This window comes from Physeter macrocephalus, chromosome 16 (assembly GCF_002837175.3).
Source record: "Physeter macrocephalus isolate SW-GA chromosome 16, ASM283717v5, whole genome shotgun sequence".
In the NCBI taxonomy this organism is placed as follows: Eukaryota; Metazoa; Chordata; class Mammalia; order Artiodactyla; family Physeteridae; genus Physeter; species Physeter macrocephalus.
In genome coordinates, this window is record NC_041229.1 from 14056420 (window position 1) to 14076391 (window position 19972).

Here is a 19972-nt window from a genome sequence, read left to right on the forward strand (position 1 = left end):
TCCGCCTGCCGATGCAGGGGAACCGGGTTCGCGCCCCGGTATGGGAGGATCCCACATGCCGCGGAGCGGCTGGGCCCGTGAGCCATGGCCACTGAGCCTGCACGTCCGGAGCCTGTGCTCCGCAACGGGAGAGGCCACAACAGAGGAAGGCCCGCATACCGCAAAAAAAAAAAAAAAAAAAAAAAAAAAAAGAATAAATGGGAGGGCTTCCCTGGTGGCGCAGTGGTTAAGAATCCGCCTGCAAGTGCAGGGGACACAGGTTCGAGCCCTGGTCTGGGAAGATCCCACATGCCGCGGAGCAACTAAGCCCGTGCACCACAACTACTGAGCCTGTGCTCTAGAGCCCGCGAGCCATAACTACTGAGCCCCTGTGCCACAACTACTGAAGCCCGCATGCCTAGAGCCCATGCTCCACAACAAGAGAAGCCACCGCAATGAGAAGCCCGCACACCGCAACAAAGAGTAGCCCCGCTCGCCGTGACTAGAGAAAACCCGTGCGCAGCAATGAAGATGCAATGCAGCCAAAATAAATAAATAAATTTATTTATTTATTTTTAAAAAAAGAATAAATGGGAGGGAGGGGACTTCCCTGGTGGTCCAGCAGTTAAGACTCCACGCTCCCATTGTAGGGGGCCTGGGTTTGATCCCTGGCAAGGGAACTAGATCCCGCATGCCGCAACTAAAGATCCCCACACAGATCCCGCATGCTGCAACAAAGATCCCCAGTGCCACAACTAAGACCCAATGCAGCCAAATCAATCAATCAATCAATCAATATTTTTTTTAAAAAGAATAAATGGGAGGGGGTAATGGGGAGAAGTGGGAAATCAGATGCAAAAATTGATAAAAACTGATTTGGTTGGAAAGGGGTAGCCATAGCAGGGCCAAGATCAAAGACAAAGTATCAGAACCTTGTTAATTCTAGGATGGTATGGTCAAAGCTCATCCAATAAACAGCAGGAGCTACCTTTGGGTCTCAAATGTAGACAAGGCATAACTTTGAAGTTTGAAGTTTATTCTAGATACATACTTATGAAATTAGAGTAGGAAAGAGACTGAATAACTGGAGACCAGATAGCAGTCTACAGCCAAAATTCAAATGTGACTGGCATTCAATCACTCCAGCAAGTATTTACTGAGTGTTGCCAGGCACTGTTTTAGACTCTACACAGGTGAAGAACTGACAAAATTCCTGCCCCATGAGAAGATAACCATGTAACAAATAAAGAACGCAACGAGGGCATGAAGAATTGATGGGGGTTACCTGTGAGGGCTGTTTTCACTAGGGTGGTCAGAAAAGGCTTCTGACCTTGGCAAACTGTGGGCCACAGGCCAAATCTGGCCTGCCACATGGTTTGTTCAGTCCGTGAACTAAGAATGGTTTTTAACATTTTTAAATGGTTAAAAAAATACAAAGAAGAATATTTCATGCACATTAAAGTTATATGAAATTCAAATTTCAGTGTGCATAAATAAAGTTTTATTGGCACACAGCCCCGTGTGTCATCATTTCTGTATTGTCTATGGCTGCTCCTGGACCACAACAGCAGGGGGCAGTCATTGCGACAGAGACCATCTGGCCCTTTGCAGAAAAAAGTGGCTGAACCCAGATTTAGACCTAAATGATGAGAAAAAGACAGACGTATAAAGATCTAGGTGGCATAGTATTCTAGCTAGATAGTAAGTGCAAAGGCCCAGAGACAGCAACGAGCATGGCAAGTATGACAGACCAAAAGGCCAGTGTGGCCGTGCAGCAGAATGAGTGAGATGAGAAGAGGTGGTGCTGGAAGAAGCAGACCTGACCAGAGGCCAGATCATGTACGGCTTTGCCAGACAGGGTAAGAAATCTGGATTTATCTAAGCAGTGGGGAGAAAGGAGATGGGGGAGAGATACCAACATGTTTAAAGTGAGGGAATAGTAAGATCTGACTGATTTACACATGGAATCCACAGTTGCTGTGTGAAGAACAAACTTCACTGAGGTAAGAACACAAGCAGGGAGATAAGGGAATAATCCAGCCAAAAGATTATAATGGGTAAGTGTGGGGTTTTGGCAAGAGAATTAATAAGAGGAAGTTGGATTTAAGGTATTTTGGAGGTAGTACAGACAGAACTTGCTGACGGGTTATTTGAAATATGAATATAGAGAGAAATCAAGGATAACTCTCAAATTTTAGGCCTGAGCTACTGGGTAAAGGGCAGAGTCATTCTGAAACAAGGAGAAAGGAGAAAATCAAGACTTTCTGGACATGGGAAGCGTTAAGATACCTACTAAATATCCAAGTGCTTCAATGCATACCTGTTTCCTTGTCTGGGAATAGCAGTGGCTACTTCAGCGGGTGGGCAAGATTAGGTGAGATAATACATGTGAAGCACTGAGAATACTGCCTGGCCCACAATAAAAACTCGATAAACGCTCATCATTCTTATTATTATTATTATGCAAATGCAATGTCAAATAGGCAGCTGGAAATACAAGCCTGGGACTCAAAAAAGTAGTCAAGGTTTAGAGACAAAGATTTAGGAGTCCTCAGCATACAGATGAGGCCTGGATGAGGTCACTGAGGACAAGTGCACAGATAGAGAAGGTGGCCAAAGGCAGACTCTTAGGTGATGCCAGCATTCAGGGGAGTTAAGCAGAGGAAGGAAGCCATACAGAATACTGAAAATTAATAACCAATGAGTTAAGAAAAAAGCAGATGAGTGTAGTGTTACAGAATCCAAGAAAAGAGTGTTTCAAGAAGGGAGTGGTCACCTGGTTCAAATGCTGCCCAAAGGTTGAACAGGAGGAGGACTGAGAATTATCTATTCAATCTGGCAAGAGAGAGGCCCTTGAGGATTTTGATAAGAGCCATTTCCTAGAGTCATGGGATAAAAGCCCAATGGCAGGGGTTGAGGAGTGGCTGAGAGGTGAGAAAGTGGCACCTGCAATTACATACTGCACTTTCAAGGAGTTCTGTTGTGAAAGGGAGCAGAAAATTGGGTAGTAGCTGGGGGAGGACCTGGGGTCAAGGGTTTTTTAAAGCAACGATTATATTAAGACAGTTAGACAGTTATATATGTTGATGAGAGAGAAACTGGTGATGCAGGAGAGAGAGGGAATAACTGCAGGAATGACCCTGAGTAGATGAGAGGGGACGGAATCCAGAGTACAAGTGGAGAGTAGCACTTCTTCAGTTGTAGAAGGCAGTAAAGGATGTGCTAGTGCTTAAGTTCCCTTTTAACAGGAAGGGGAAAGCTATTAAATACCCTGGGAGTACTTTAAATATCTTGCTTCATATATTACACCTGGTATAACTGACTCTCAAGAATCAGTAAATCAGTAAATGAAGACTACTACTTGAATTGCTCCCAAGAACAGTTCTGTTAATATTAGTTTTGAGAGCTTTAGCCTTCAAATTACCAACTTCCAAAGTATCTTGCAAGGTATTATAATTTTAGTATTTATATTCTTGCTATATTTTAAGCCGAGCTCAGTAAAGAGAAATCAGACAGTAAGTTCCATGAGGCAAGGGGGGAAGGGACTTGTTCAATACTAATGCCCCAACACTTGGTCATCTGCCTGGTACATAAAAGATGTTCTTTGAAAAATAGATTAGATTTCCAGTCACCGTTTCTTAACTCTGTAGAGTGCTATGTTTATGAATGCCATTTAGGGGGAAGATGAGCCTCTTTGCAAGCAGTTTTTCACCATTTGTAAAAGAAAAAAAGATAGTGACACCTGTAAATCATTTCCAAAAAGTGAATTTAACAATGATGTTGTTGAATTTATAAGAAGGGAAAAGAATAAAATACTCAAGCATAGTCAAATACACAGATATCAGGAGACAAACTTCTTAAGCCAAGATGGTTTCTGAAATCCAAGCAGTCTAGAAATGTACACAGTTACCGAACTGACATCATAGTCCCTTGTCAACAAAATGGCAGGGACAGAGCCAAGGCCAGATTCTCTCTGGCTATTGGTGCCTCAAAGAGAACTGTGGCTGTTTGAATGAATAACAGATAGGAAGAGATTAACACTGTTTTAAATATGATCTCTGCCTGATACTGAGAAATGTTAACCCCAAAAGTCACCTAGAATTAAAGAGTGCAAAGACAGTAATACAATGTTCTTCAATTACAATAGTTGGTAAAATTTTCACCCACACAAGAATGAAATTGTTTTCAAATATTTAATTCAAATCTACCTAGCAACTCTCACCTAAGAAATACAAATGAGGGCTTCCCTGGTGGCGCAGTGGTTGAGAATCTGCCTGCCAATGCAGGAGACACGGGTTCGAGCCCTGGTCTGGGAAGATCCCACATGCCACGGAGCAACTAGGCCCGTGAGCCACAACTACTCCTGAGCCTGCGTGTCTGGAGCCTGTGCTCCGCAATAAGAGAGGCCGCGATAGTGAGAGGCCCACGCACCGTGATGAAGAGTGGCCCCTGCTTGCCACAACTAGAGAAAGCCCTCGCACAGAAACGAAGACCCAACACAGCAAAAATAAATAAATTAATTAATAAACTCCTACCCCCAACATCTTTTAAAAAAAAGAAATACAAATGATACCCACTTTGTAATTAAAGAAAGAAGTATCTCCTCATCCTCATTCCATTATCAACAAGAGCAAGAAGCAAAGATGCTCAAAACAGCTAAACAAATGAGACAGGTGAACTCCAACCATCCTGCTCCGGAAAAAGAGGTAGACAAAAAGAAGCTCATTGTCTTAAAAAAAAAAAAAAGTAAAATGAATGCACTACATCAGATAGTAAGCTATACAGATTCTTGGCAATGCCCCAAATTACTTCACAGGACCTTAAAAAACAAACAAACAAACAAAAAACAAAAATCAGGACTTCCAAACTCCTAGGTTCCAAGTCTGAACTGGTTTATCTACTTGCTGAAGCAGAAGAAATAAGCCCACTTAACTAATATACTGTAGAAATTAAATCAATCAGCACAATGACAGGGTTTATTCTTCTCTGTTTAACAGGAAAGTACCACAAAATGACTAGATCCACTTGAATAGGCTGGAAAAATTAAACAAACACCAACACTGTTTTCAAAGATGGTTCTTTTTATTACAAGAGGTTTTGGTCCTCCATATGCCAACTTTCAGCAGTTAACTTCATTTTGAGCTATATGTTCATTCAACTACAAGTTTCTACTATAAAATTTGTAGTTTTTTCTTCCAGCTTGTTCTGATCTTGCTGCAAAAGTCAGGTTGCATCTTTCCTTCTGGGCTGTCCAATGATCAACAGCAACTAAAATAACATTGAGAAATTCACAACTTTCTTTCCTCTAAAAGTAAAGAGTTATCTCTCCAAAAAGCCAGTTTTCTGAAGGAGCAAAGTGAAGTTACGTGACAAAAGTAAACATTCCCTTTGGCAAAACAACAAAGCTACTAAGTCAGCCAACACAATTTTGACCTAACATTTTTGAGGAATTAATGTTCAGTATATGAGTTGGGAAGTTTTGTGTTCTTACTAGCTTAAAAAACCAACTGACTCTTCTAACTACTACATTATATTTGGAAGTTCATCATCACATTCTGAGAAGCACACATTATGTGGCATTAACTTACTTAAAAAAAAAGTCCCTGGTATTTTATTAGTCTAACACTGGAATCTCTCAAGTAGAATAAAGAATCATGAGAATTATTCTTTGCTGTTTATAATCTTTTGCTTTCTGAATTTATATCTGTATGATTAGCAATTAAAAGTTACGGGTAAAGGGGCTTCCCTGGTGGCGCAGTGGTTAAGAATCCACCTGCCAGGGCTTCCCTGGTGGCACACTGGTTACGAATCCATCTGCCAAAGCAGGGGACACGGGTTCGATCCCTGGTCCAGGAAGATCCCACATGCCGTGGAGCAACTAAGCCCGTGCACCACAACTACTGAGCCTGTGCTCTAGAGCCCGTGAGCCACAACTATTGAGCCCGCATGCTGCAACTACTGCAAGCCACGCACCTAGAGCCTGTGCTCCACAACGAGAAGCCACCGCAATGAAAAGCCCGCGCACTGCAACGAACAGTAGCCTCCACTCAGCCCCTGCTCGCCACAACTAGAGAAAGCCTGCGCGCAGCAACAAAGACCCTATTCAGCCAGTAAATAAATAAATAAATAAATAAATAAATAAATAAATAAAATAAACAAACAAATTTAAAAAAAAAAGAATCCACCTGCCAATGCAGGGGACACGGGTTCGAGCCCTGGTCCAGGAAGATCCCACATGCCGCAGAGCAACTAAGCCTGTGCGCCACAACTACTAAGCCTGCACTCTAGAGCCCGCGAGCCACAACTACTGAAGCCCACGCGCCTAGAGCCCGTGCTCTGCAACAAGAGAAGCCACTGCAAGGAGAAGCCCGCTGCACCACAAGGAAGAGTAGCCCCGGCTAACTGCAACTAGAGAAAGCCCGCGCACAGCAACAAAGACCCAATGCAGCCAAAAATAAATAAATAAAATAAATAAAAATTAAAAAAAGAAAGTTACGGGAAAAGTATGACTCCCTTATATTTCCAATTCCCAGTTTCTCAAATGACACCAATTTTACAATTAGGGAATCAAGCCGCCCTTCACTTTGCCACCACTTGCAGAATCCCTGCAACAATCCAGCTTCACCTTTGAACTCCAGTCATTTTATGAGATGGTCTGGTTAACAGTAGACAGCATTTACTGTATGAAACTTAGAAAATATTCATTATATTTTTAATATTTAAGGCCAAATAACCTTAAATAAACCTAGTATCCATTTATTTACAAGAAGGAAATTTTACACAATTCCAGTACTAAATTCCAAAGTCCAAAAGCTTCAATAACCCACTCAAGGCTTTGGAACTAAGAGCTAGTAGGAAAATGAGCTGGTGTTAATATCAGCTCTGCCCAGACTTTTGGTAATCTATATGAAAAATCCCAATTCACAGTTTTCATTCTGACTGTAGCGGAAATGCTTTTTGCAACCCAACATATCTAAAAAGGTTTCATTCTAAGTAATGTAAGCCCTCCTCATGGCCTCAAAAGCCAAGGGTCAGAGGCCTTTATAATCCTCATTCATATGAAGCCAACTTATTAGACTGGAAAGGATTTACAAAGCACTTGTTATAATGCATCCACAAGCAGTGATACCCTTAACAAGGGATATTCTGAAGCACAGCTCTTTGGACTACAACTGAAAATGGACATAAAAGCTATAAATATTTATTTGTTTCCTATACTGAGACCACACCTACTACTTTCCCTGGTTTCTCTTGATGTTTAAGGTTTCCCTCTTAGCTCCATTTACTAAGTTTTTATTCTCCTATAAAACCACTATAAAATCATTTCATAAAGACATTTCTTTGGAGCTTACTACTGAAAGTTAATTATTGCCATAAATTGACAATTCAAATACTTCTTAGGGAGCCAGTGAGACCCTAGGACCCCTTGGGGAATATTAAAAAGTATAAAACATGATCCATGCTCTCTAGGCTCTAAATAGAAATATACTTATTCAGAGAAAGAGAAGGTAGCTTGAGAAGTCATTTTACACATACATAGGCAGGACTCCTGTCCTTTAAAATTCACCTCCAGAGAAGATCATAAAATTATTTCGGTAATCTTTTTGCCATCACTATAATGAAAACCATCATTAGCAACAAGTTCCTTACACAACTACCCTTTGCTTCAATTTAAACCTATTTTTCTCTTATTTTAGCATCAGTAGAGCTGGAAAACAGCTGGTTACCATTCCTAATAATGGATCCATTCATGTTTTTTGAAGAGTTATTAAGTTGCCTCTTAACTTTTCATTCTCCCAACCTTTCCTCATAGGACTGACTTCCAGTCATATAATCATCTTTTGAGTCTCCTAAGAAACCTCTCCAAGGTATCCTCATCCCCTCTAAGTTGAGGAACCTAGAAGCGGAAACAACACTCAAGTAAGCAGGTAATCAGTGCCAGTATTATCTATATAAAAGATGATGCCATCCCATAAGGATTCCTCAACATCACTTTTTTTTTTTAACATCTTTACTGGAGTATAATTGCTTTACAATGGTGTGTTAGTTTCTGCTTTATAACACTCAACATCACTTTTAAAGCCCCAATCGGTACTTTTACAAAAAAGTCCTTTGATGGCTCTTAAGACTTTCCTCTGCTGTACTTAAGTTAACTTACTATTTTTCAAAATTACTCAAAATTATCCTGCTAATAGTCTTGAACAACATAATAGCTTATGCGATATGTCCTTGCAAAGTTTTCCTAGAAGTTGTATGTATACCAAATTTTCAGTTCAACAAACATTCACTGATCACCTTATATATGAAAAGTCACCACTGTTGGGCTTCCCTGGTGGCGCAGTGGTTGAGAGTCCGCCTGCCGATGCAGGGGACGCGGGTTTGTGCCCCGGCCGGGAAGATCCCACATGCCACGGAGCGGCTAGGCCCGTGAGCCATGGCCGTTGAGCCTGCGCGTCCGGAGCCTGTGCTCCGCAACGGGAGAGGACACAACAGTAAGAGGCCCGCGTACCACAAAAAAAAAAAAAAAAAAAAAAAAGTCACCACTGTAAACAATATAAAACATAAATGATGACTCAGAAATGGTCTGTGTCTTAAGGAAATAATAATCTAATGGGGGAAAGACAGACACAATCAAAAGTATTTACGGGGCTTCCCTGGTGGCGCAATGGTTGAGAATCCACCTGCCGATGCAGGGGACACGGGTTCATGCCCCGGTCCGGGAAGATCCCACATGCCACGGAGCGGCTCGGCCCGTGAGCCATGGCCGCTGAGCCTGCGCATCCGGAGCCTGTGCTCCGCAACGGGAGAGGCCACAACACTGAGAGGCCCGCGTACCACAAAAAAAAAAAAAGTATTTACGACATAAAGTATTCTGGAGTAAATTCTTTTAGGGTAGGTATAAAGTACAGTAAGAAAACAGGAAAGAAGTTGAATTTCAGCTAGTAGTGGTATCCTGAAAGCTTCACGGAAGAGTTGGGATCTGGGGATCTGAACTGAGCCATGAAAGATGAATAACTCAGAGGCAGGTCAAGATGGGAAACATTTTAAGGCAAAGGAAAGGCATTAGCAAAGGTATAAAGACAGGTACGCACAGACTGTGGAGAACATCTAATAGGCTGGTAGTTCAATATGGCTGAAGCACTTTAAGTGAAAATGTGTGTTCAGGAGATAATGTTCAAAATGTAGAAATGTAGGCCAGCTAGATTATAAAGGGCTGGGAATTTTAAATCTTATTTTACATTCAGTGAGTAGTCAAAGGGTTTTAGGAATAAAGTGACAGAATCAGATCTGTATTTAAGAAAACCACTGGCACCACTATACAGTGAAAAGGAAGGCAGAGAGACCGGTTAGGAGCTTATGGTTTTAATCTATACAAAGGTAATGGAAATTTAAAGTAGGATGGTAAAAACAGAAAAACAGGGACAGATTAAAGAAACAATACAATAGTATCACAGACAAGCCTCAGAAATTTATTGGATGGGGTGAGAAGAGAAAGGGACTGAAGGTACCACAGTGCAGAGAGCATGAACAAGCCTTCAAATAGTTACAGATTTGGATTTGAATTCTAGCTCTGCCACTTCCTAGCCATATGACTTAAGGAAATCTAACGTGTCTGTACCTCGGTTTCTTCATCTGTAAAAGACAGTATATTAAGTATTTCAGCAGACCTTTTTTTTTTTTTTAAGTGAGATAAAACAGAACTATATTTTTCCTCCTTAAGCATACTATCCTCTACTAGGTAAAGTTTAACTTGTTTTTGACTATTCTACTTGTGGTTATTTTTATTTCTCAAGTTAAGTTCCAACCTACAACTTAGCATTTCTTCTGTAATTAAATTGTTAGCTGCACTGATCTCCACAGACCAACACTTACTCTCCCTAAGCTAAAACTTGAGAACAAATGTCAAATAGTTACCAAGTATAGACTAATGAATCTGAACTTGGGGACCAAGAACCGTGAAGAACCTCGGAGTTGTTTTAGGAAATCACCAAGTACTCATACTCAAAAAGATAAGGAACACTAGTTACAGGGACCAAGGTAGCAACCCCCATATAGCTGCCTTGGCTTGACAGTTATACAACTCATGAAGGCACTGCCTTCCTTGGTTACCTACCTGCCTATTTACTGTCCTGTTTGTGCCTTATTGCTAATTACATTCTAGTTGGATACCAGCGGTACCCACTGTTACCAAGATGTGTGACTGGCTTCAGTTTGGTTCCACCTAGCTTACTGATGAACTTGACACCCATACCAAAATCAAGAACATTCTAAAGTCAAGATTATAGCACTCGAATAGGTATATATGTGTACACATATATATGTATACCTCCAAGTAAAATAAACCTGTTACCTTGGTGGGGAAAAAAAAAAAAAAGATTAAGCACTCCTGTCCTTTCAATCTGAGTCCTAATAATAATTAAGGGATTCCTCTGTACCAGACAAAGTGCTAAGTACTTTGCATGCATAATTTCAATTAAGCCTCACAATAATCTTATGAAGCACAATTACCACTGATTTACAAATGAAGAAACTGAAGCACAGAGAGGTTAAGAAAGTTTTTCAAGGTCATTCAGCTAATAAATAGTGGAGCCAAGATTTGAACCCAGAGCCCATGGTCTTAATAGCTCTTAATTACTGTGCTGTACTCTGAACCCAGAGCCAGCCCATGGTCTTAATAGCTCTTAATTACTGTGCTGTACTATCTCACACTATTACAGATTACATAATGAGATTCTGTCCTTCCTTTGTAAAGGTATTTATATATGCACAAATAAAAAATCCTTGCTGGAGAGATTACAAAAGGATTTCCTCATTAACTAAGCTTAAAGAGATGTTATCCACATGGTTTTACTGCTTATAATTAAAGGCAATAATCTAGGGACAATGTTGTATGCTTGTGTTTGATCTAAAAATCAGTCAATACTCATGGATGGACAGAAGTTGAATACAAGCACGTGTAAATATTTATTCCTTTAGGTGTAGATATTTATTACAGATATGTGTGATTAACTACTCCCCAGTTTTTAGAACTGAGATAGTACAAAGGAGAGCTTAGTGAAAAATAATTTCTCCAAAAACACTCCTCACAAGTAATATTACTCCCCTAATTCAAGACAGAAAGCCACAATTACTTTGATGCTGTAAAATGAGAATGAAACAATGATGCTTCAACAAAGCGTGGACCATAAGGGTTGGATCTCTCTAAAACAATTCTAATGTTATAAAGGTTCATAGCTCTTACTGATGAGAGACATCAAAACATCTACACCCAAACATTCCAACCAAACCCAAAACACAGAAATGCAAGAAAACAGATAAAATATATGGAAAAAACTCCAACTCCAGAAATAAATGGCAGTTGAATAGATCCTACCCACTGGTGCCCCACAAGGCATTGCTGAAACGATAATTAAAGGTAAAACAGCTGGGGAAATCCCTTTAGTCTATTTGTCCAATAGAAAAACAGCTACTCATTTCAAAGAAAGGGGAATTTTCATACACAGCACAGAAAACTGCCAACTAACTCTTACATTTATATCTTTAACTGTTTTCTTAAAATGAAAACTCATTAGAATAGTTGCATTCAAAATCTAAAAAGTTAAACCAAGTTTGGCCTCTAAGAAGTTTCATAGGAATCCTATAAGGGGATTTATATCATTCAAAACAACTACAAGTCACACAACAACATTCTTCTTTCAAATGTCTTAGTCTTTAAAAGCAAACGCCTAGCAGCACCTCCAGCCTCCTGACTGGCTTCCCCTAGTGTGTAACCTGACAAGGCACAAAGCTCATTGAAATATTTAACAGTGGTGGTATGGATTTCCTTGGATAGATCAAGAAAAGCAGCTCATCCTTTTTAAAAACATAAAGAACCATTTTATGGGATGCCATTCCCTCAGTCCAAGTGTCTCTGTATTTCCTCAGGGCTTTCTCAGAGAACTTATTGAGGGGGAAAATGAAAAGGCTAACAAAAGAACCGCTTTTCTCTCCCTATTCCCAACATAATCCACCTCAGCCACAGGGCCAGTTGCATCCACAGTCATAAATGCCAGCAATTAGAGAATTAGGCCATAAAACCACCCACTCAGGTATAAGAGTGCAGGCCTCCAGCTTTATTTCATGCATGCCATAAACTTCCTTCTTTCAGGCCTTCCTCACAACCAAGGAAATGACAATAACAACAACAAAAAAAGTAGCCCTTTGTCCACCTCATACTGATGTGATCAATGAAACCATCTGGGTCCAGGTGAAGTATTCAAGATTCCTTCTTCTTAATAAAGACTGCATTTCCTCTAGCATGGCACATATAGATCCATTAAAGGACATGCTGTATTTTGAGCACTAACATAATGGGAACTAGAGTGAAACTACATTTTCCAGAAAAATTACTTTCCCTTATTCTGAAACTGCTCTAGAAACCTAGCCAATTCCTGATCTTCTCAAGAAATACTGGAGGCTACAAGAGTATTCTTAATTAACTCAATAATTTATAGATCCTCCTGCAGTCTTTTCTAATCAAAAAAGTTAATTCAAATATCAAAGTTAACTCTATGCTTTAAAATCTGATACAATTTAGGAACAATCAGTAATTTCATTTGATTGTCTTCACAGCCACAAAACCCCCAAGTCTGTGATTTACACCATAAGCTTTTATTTATCAAGCTTTAAATCAATCTAGATAAGACCCAAACAAACATTTGTTAATAGTAAACTCTTTAGCTTCCTTCTTCCTACTAGTGCCTATACGGTTAAGAATCTGACTAAAATGTAGGTACCTCATGTCAGACTCATTAGTAATTTAACTTTTCTTAATTCCTGAAAATAACATATGCAAACAAAAGAAGGTCCCATCCCAGCAATCCTAGAATAAATTCCTCCCAAAGTAGTGATAGTTACAAAGCTTCCCCCTTTCTCATAGTTCTATGCCACTGGGCTCTCCACCTTGGCAGAGGAAGAATGGAAAGAGACAAGATATTCACAAAAGGCCGGATTGAAGGCCTTCAGTTAAGTGCTAGAAGGAAGCTGAAGTTCTGTGCCAACACTAGTGGAATGTGGGCAGGCACAAAGAGATCTTAATTAGGAGACCTACAATTAAAACAGTGAGTCTCCAAAGGAGAGACAGGCACTGCAGTCTGTTATGCCTCAGAGCAAGCGAAACAAGTGTTGCCACCCCGCCCCCCCAGCCACAGGGCAAGGAAGGCAACGGTATTAAGCCTGCACAGCTGCTCTATGGAAGGCCAGCTCCCAGGTGAGCAGAGATGGGAGGGGAGTCAAGATGGGAGTTATTCTCTCTTCTCAACTTCCAATCAAAAGATCAATCACTATTTTGTGAACCATGATTTCCTACAAGAGCATATGCCTTAAGATAGTTAGACGGAAGGTAAAGATGGGGACAAGTGATATGCCTTTCAGTGAAAGATGAAGAAAAGTTCTAAAGACTGCATTTGTGACGATCAGTACAAACCAAAGTACGTTTTAGAGCGTATTCACAACTACTCCCTGCAACGTAGGTACCATCACTTTGGATTTGTAAATACATTAGTGTATTGGATTTTTTTCATTTAAAAGCTCACACACCTGAAAGAATACACCACCTAGACTGAAAATAATTTCCCTTTTGGAGAGTCAGGAATCTACAATATTGAAAACAAATTTAGCCAAACAAGAGGGCCTCTCAACACCAGATAATGAGTTATACTTAAAATTTTATCTTCACTTTTCTTATAAATGAAATTGGTCAACTTCAGCAAAGAACTCTTTCCATAAAATCCTTACATTTTGTCCATACAATGAAAACTTTCCCACCAAGTTCAAATTTCTCTTCCCAATAATAATGGCAGTTTAATGGCAAATGTACACTCTGATATTAAAAATTACCAAACAGGGCTTCCCTGGTGGCACAGTGGTTGAGAATCCGCCTGCTAATGCAGAGGACATGGGTTCCATCCCTGGTCCGGGAAGATCCCACATGCCGTGGAGCAACTAAGCCTGTGCGCCACAACGACTGAGCCTGTGCTCTAGAGCCCGCAAGCCACAACTACTGAGCTCGCGTGCTACAACTACTGAAGCCCACGCACCTAGAGCCCGTGATCCGCAAGAAGAGAAGCCACCGCAATAAGAAGGCTGCGCACCGCAAGGAAGAGTAGCCCCGTTCGCCACAACTAGAGAAAGCCCGCGCACAGCAACAAAGACCCAACGCAGCCAAAAAAGAAAAAAGAAAAAAAAAATTACCAAACAGGCTCACTGACTCTGACTTTTTAAATAAATTCAGAATAAGAAGTTCTGACCTGAGCAAATAATTAATATAACAGAGAGGAATCAGAATACTGGAGCAGAAAAGATTCCTGAGCTGACATTTAGCCCAACCTTTTCATTTTACTGATCGGAAATTTCAAGTTAAAAGTGAAATTGTCCAGACTGGTGAGTGACAGAGATGAGTGCGAGGAGAGCCCATGTCCATCGACTTTCACAAGGAGGGGCTTCTTCTAGTCCACCTGTGTTCTCTGCTTCACTTTCCTTCTGCCCAGCTCAGGATTAGCTGTGAAGGCAATGAAGGAGCAACTCCCACTCTTGGCACATATGCCCAACGAACATTAAAAAAAAAAAAAAAAAAAAATCACAGACACTCTCCCACTCCAAGACCACCATCTTTTCTAAGCCCAACCCAAGAGCCCACCTTAGTCCACCCGAACTAAACTGCCATTTCAAATACAGACAAATACATACCAATGTTGTGATTCGGTTTCCATTTATATCTAATCAAAGTTCACCATGTTATGATCAGGGTGGAAATTCTGCTTTTAACATTTTGTGAGGTGGTAGAAATGGTAACTGGATTATGAAAGTAATTAACAAAGATTACTTGCTGATAAATAGACCATTTCTGGGGTTCATGTTAAAACAGCCCAAATTCTAGTCAACAGAGAGGATGCTGTACTATGTTTAATTAGATGGCAAAGTAGTCACATATATACCACCTGAGACAATCCTCAGAAAAGTGGGACCCTGATACCATGCAGGGGAAAGGGAAGGCGAAAAAGCAGACCTCTGTGATTTCTCAGTGCTCAATCAAATAAAACTCTAATTCTACTTCATAATTGTCACACAGAAAGCCCAAATAGGAGATCAGAAACACCTATATACTTTTTAAAATAATCCCATTCTGACAGACCTTGGTCATGAAGAATTCTTACATGTAGTTATTACCAGAGAGATATCAATCCCGAGGGAAGTTCAGAACCTGTGGCAGTAAAGGACAAATCTTCTACAGCTAAAGGAGTTTAAACAGGGAACTAACTGATCTGGAAGTTCTGTCACCTTCCAACCACCTTAACTTAGTAGTTCAATAAGTATTAACTTATGTTTTGTTATGGAGAAGTTATAGTCATTATTCACTTAAAGCAAACCAGAATTTAAAGAGGCTAGAATCCTTTTGGATCACAAACCATGTCTTCATGAATCCGGACAAGCCTTGATACAGATTTGTGAGCAACTTCTGAGAAACAATCTTTAGAACTCTATGTCAGCCCGTGGGAACCCTAAACCTCCTTGTTGGAACTTTATCATTGATTTGTAACACTCTGTAACAAAATGCTTGGTTTCCACCTTGAAAACAACCAGGTCAAAGGATATAATCACATGGTTTAGTACTAAGCCATACCATGGGTTAGCACTCATGAATGCATACCATTAACCCATCCTAGATTAACTCAAACTACCACATAAAAGGCTTACCAATAGAACAACAGCTCATTCAAGCCTAATTCAGAAAAAATACTCAAGTTTAATGTAAGGAGTCAACCACTTTCCTCATAATGAAGTAGCAACTACTGTTCAGGCAAAAGTTTTAAAGAAAAAAAGTATTAATATGATCTTATTTGAAATTACTGCATTTCCTCGACAGGCTTTATTTTACACTACATACTACTGCTAAGCAAAATAATGCCAGTGGATAAGAAAATGTTAGCACCTGATTAAAACTTTAAAGGTGATTTGTCAAAGACCAACAGATAAAATATTCTGGTGCCCAGACATTAGGTCCCTGAATCCAGGTGGCTCTCTTTCTAACCAGTCTCTTGAAAAGCTATCATTGGAAGCTGTCAGCATAAAACTTTGCTTTTGAATATGTGATAACAACATTTGGAATGTGAACACTTGGTCCTTCAGTATAAAATAAATAAGCATGCTAAACAAGAAGAAAATGCTTCTCAGGATCCCCTTAAAAATAGACTAACTTCTCCTACTAGAGACTTTCTTATTATACTCAAATATACATGGGGCTAAAATTCTACATATAACCAGGCAAGTCTCAATTTTGAAAACAAGCAGGTAAAAGAAATGTCAGTAAGTCTATTTTTTTTTTTTTTTTTTTTTTTTTGCTGCTGTATCTTTTAAAAAAGCAAAATCAACTCACATTTAAGCACCAACTCCATGCAAGTAACCTGAACGGTTCAGTCTTTTTGTCATGTATGAGGCCTTTGGTTCTCCAACTACATGGGATCTGTGTTGTTAGCTTAAAAAATACAGAATTGGCCTTTCAAAAAAAAAATAATAATCTACAGCAACCAATAAATAGTCTCAAACAACCCTGCTGACTGCAGCTGCCTTCTGAAGGCTGGGAAAAGGAGGTGGAGAGAGAGCAGAGAGAGGCAGGGAAAAGGGACGCTGCAGCTAGCTACATCGCAAGGAACACGCCCCCATCATGTCCTCCTTGCTCTGTCAGAAGGCGGGTTGTTGTCAGTCTCCTGATCAGGATGCCTTAGAAACGATTTAAAAAAGGAGGCAGGAAGACTAACAACTAAAAAATGCCAGCTCCTTGAAAGGAGGGGCCAGGGTCCCTGGGATCTCCTCCCTCCCCTTCTGCCCAGGATCTTTCTGTAGATCTAAAGGGGTGCGGGGCACAATAGGGGACGAGGGGTTTGCCCAGGATATTTTGTGTGCACCAACGGTAGAGCACGCAGGAAACGGCTGGTTGTTATCTTTCCCTTTCTGTTTCAATCAAGAGCACTCCAAAGCAGCAACCCCCTACCCCCCTCCGCTTCAGCCCCTAGCAGCTGCTCTTCCTCCTAGCATCCCCCATCCCATTCTCCCCCTTCCCCTACGATTCAAACTCCCCCTTCTGCATCCAATGTAAAACAAATGCGCAACGCCACTGGCTGAACCTGAACTCAACTTCCCTTCCCAGGGCAACTTTGCTTTTGGCTGAAGGGGGCTGAATAATGCCTATCAAAGCATCCCCATTCTCGCCCCAGTACTAAATGGGGAAGGGGCAAAGCTGGAGATTCTTCATCCACCTTGGGTCCCCCTCAAACAAATCAGAGAGAGAACGCTAACTCCTTCTAAGGAATAACTTTGCTTCATAACCTCTTAATAACCCTCTTTCTCTCAACCAGAAGCGGCAACCACCACCGCACTACAGTAAAACTGTCCCTTATCTACTCTCCTCACCCCAACCCTGCTTCCCCCACCCCTTCCAAGCCCCAGGATTGGCCTAGGAAAAGGTGGATCAATAATGAAATGACGGAGAAAAGGAGAAGGGCGGGAGGGAGCTAGGTTTGAAGACTGCGTGCTCTCAGGCGCAGTGGGTGGGGTAGGAGAGCAGCTGCTTCCCCTGGGAGGATGCTGCCCAAGTACCCCACAAACACCGCCCCTCACGGGGCCCCCTTCCCCAGAGCTGGAGGGAAAACCTGCCTCCTCTCCAGGGGGAATGGTGGAAAGCTGCTCTTCTCTGAGCTTAGGGGACAGTGGACAATTTTCCCCTCGAAGATGCCACTAATCCTTCATTCTAAAGGAGGGAAAGGGTGGAGTGAAGGTAGAGTAATCCCCTGCTACCAACAGGCTAGAAACTGCAGCTCTGTAAAATGGGGGAAACAGACTGCTGTAGGAGGAGATCGCCGTTATCTTCAGAGAGAAGGCAAAGGGAGGCAAGGTGGAGAGGAAAGTAGCTTTTTCCTGGTGGGGAAGGGCGGGATGACGGGAGGACCTCTCCGCTGGGGGTAGGGGGGGTTCGGGTGGAGGTAAAGGAAGGGGGAGTGGCTGGTAGTGTAGGGACCTGGCCCGGGGACGGAGCGAGGGTTCATCAGGTTTTCGAAAGCAAGGTGCTAGAAGGGACATCGGTCCCCAAGGGTGGCAGAAGAACGTGGCTTTGGATGAGGCCATCCCCCGAGAGATGCCCAAGAGGAAAACTGCCCCAGGAGTAAAACATCTGCCCAGAGAGGGAGGCGGGGATGTGGCGGGATCAAGTCTCTAGGAGGGAGGGAGGGAGGAATCTCGCTCGGATGAGGTAATCTGTGAAAGGGAGGAGGGGTTCAGTCCCGGGATGGGAAACCCGGGCGAGGGGTCTGTGCCAGAGGATGTGGGGAAGGGTCAGGGAAAGGAGGGTGGGGGGTCAAACGCCCTCGGCCAGATGGGTCCGAACCCCGGGGTGGGGACGCCTGGGGGTCTGCACCGCTGGATGGGGGTACCGAGATGGGAGGGCCATCTGCCCCGGGTCAGGGACCCCAGGATGGTCCCCGAATTGGGATGCTCCACAATCCCGGATGGGGGAGGGGAGGGGGCTCCGCAGAGGGTCGAGACCCCGGACCTGGGGGTTCCTCGCCCCCTTACCTCTCCGCTGCCGCCTCCCCCGCCGCTCTCCCCAAACACGGCCCGGAACCGGCGCAGGTTGGTGCCGATGGCGGCCGAGACCTGCAGCGCCGCGTCGAAGCCCGGGCCCACCCGGAGCAGGGCCGGCCCAGAGGAGGCTGAGGACGATGACGAAGACGAAGACGAGGCGGACGACGAGGAGGCTGCTGAGGCGGCGGCCGCTCCCCCTGGAACCCCAACCCCGCCGCTTCCCGCCGCCGCCGCCGCCGCGGCCGCCACAGCCGGGGGGGAGGGGGGCGCCCCGGGGCCGCCGCCGCCGACCAGGGGCCCGGGGGGAAGCAGCAGGGCCGGGACGCGTTGCCGCGGGGCGCCCCCTAGGCCCCGGCGCCCCCCGCCGCCGCCGCCCCCGGTGGTCCCGGGTCGGGCGGGGAAGCGCCACCGACAGCTGTGCGCCATGTTCGCCCCGTGAAGTGAAGCAGCGAGAGGGAGAGGCGACAACACAGGGGGGCGGGGAGGCGGAGGGGGGGGCCGCTGGCCCCGGAACCTGCCTGGCCCGCTCGGCGCCGCCCGGCCGCCTGCTCCCCGCGGCCGCTATGCCGAGGGCCGGGCCGCGCCAGCCGGCCCAGCAAGCTGTATAACGGGCTCGGGCCCGCGCTGCCGACGCCGGGCCGCGGCTACGCCATCCCGAGGCCCGGGCCGCAGCCTGCCGCCCGCCCGCCCGCCCCGCAACCTGGATAACTGGGTGCCCCGCCCTCCGGGAGCGGCATTACTCGGGAAAAGGAGGGGGGAAGGAAGCCCAGGAGCCCGACGCGGAGCGCGGGTTCCGGGGAGAGGGGGAGGGGCGAGGACTACGGAGAGGATGGAGGCGGAGGGAGGCTGGCCGCCTGCAGCCTCGAGAGCCGAGAGGCCGATTACACACGTTCCCGGGATGCGCTGGGAATCGAACCGCCCGGGAGAGCAGCTTCCAGTCTAACGCGGCTGCCGGGCCGGAGACGAGTGCGCCTTCTCCGCCTCGAGGCACGGATACGAGAGGGGTTAGCCCGGATTCAACGCTTCTAAAATAAAAGAGCCCATATTGTGCTACAGGCAAGACGGAATTGTTGCCCAGTTTACTATATGCAAAATAGAAAGGCCCTCAATGAATGCGCTTTAAAAAATAATAATAATAATAAAAGAGCCCCTCCCATTTTCAGGCTGGAGCTCTCTCCAAAATGCACACACCGAGTGGTCGGCCTCTCGCCACCTCCTCGCCCTACTGTGCGCTCGGGGCTGAGGAACCTCTGGCTTTGGTGCCCTTCTGCAGAGAGTTGGGTTGTGCTTCTCCAGCCCGGGCACTGGGGCCGCGGCGTGCTCCGCTAACGAGGCGGCGTTACAACGAAGCTGAAACTGGGTGGCTAACGGGGCCTGG

The 19972-nt window shown here is 43.9% G+C and overlaps 1 protein-coding gene across 4 annotated transcripts in view; it reads right to left on the reverse strand.

Annotated features, from left to right (window-relative positions):
• Positions 1–19020, reverse strand: part of KMT2A (lysine methyltransferase 2A) — a 76740-nt gene extending 57720 nt beyond the window's left edge. For 2 of the 4 annotated variants that reach the window (XM_055078729.1, XM_024131281.3), the window contains exons 1-2: positions 18586–19020; positions 16394–16492 (exon numbers count right to left, since the gene is read on the reverse strand). In XM_055078729.1, the coding sequence (XP_054934704.1) occupies positions 16394–16492; positions 18586–19020 (534 nt within the window). The remainder of the gene's footprint in view (positions 1–16393; positions 16493–18585) is intronic. The other 2 variants (XM_024131283.3, XM_024131282.3) reach the window with 1 other exon arrangement.
• Positions 19021–19972: the final 952 nt, after the last annotated feature.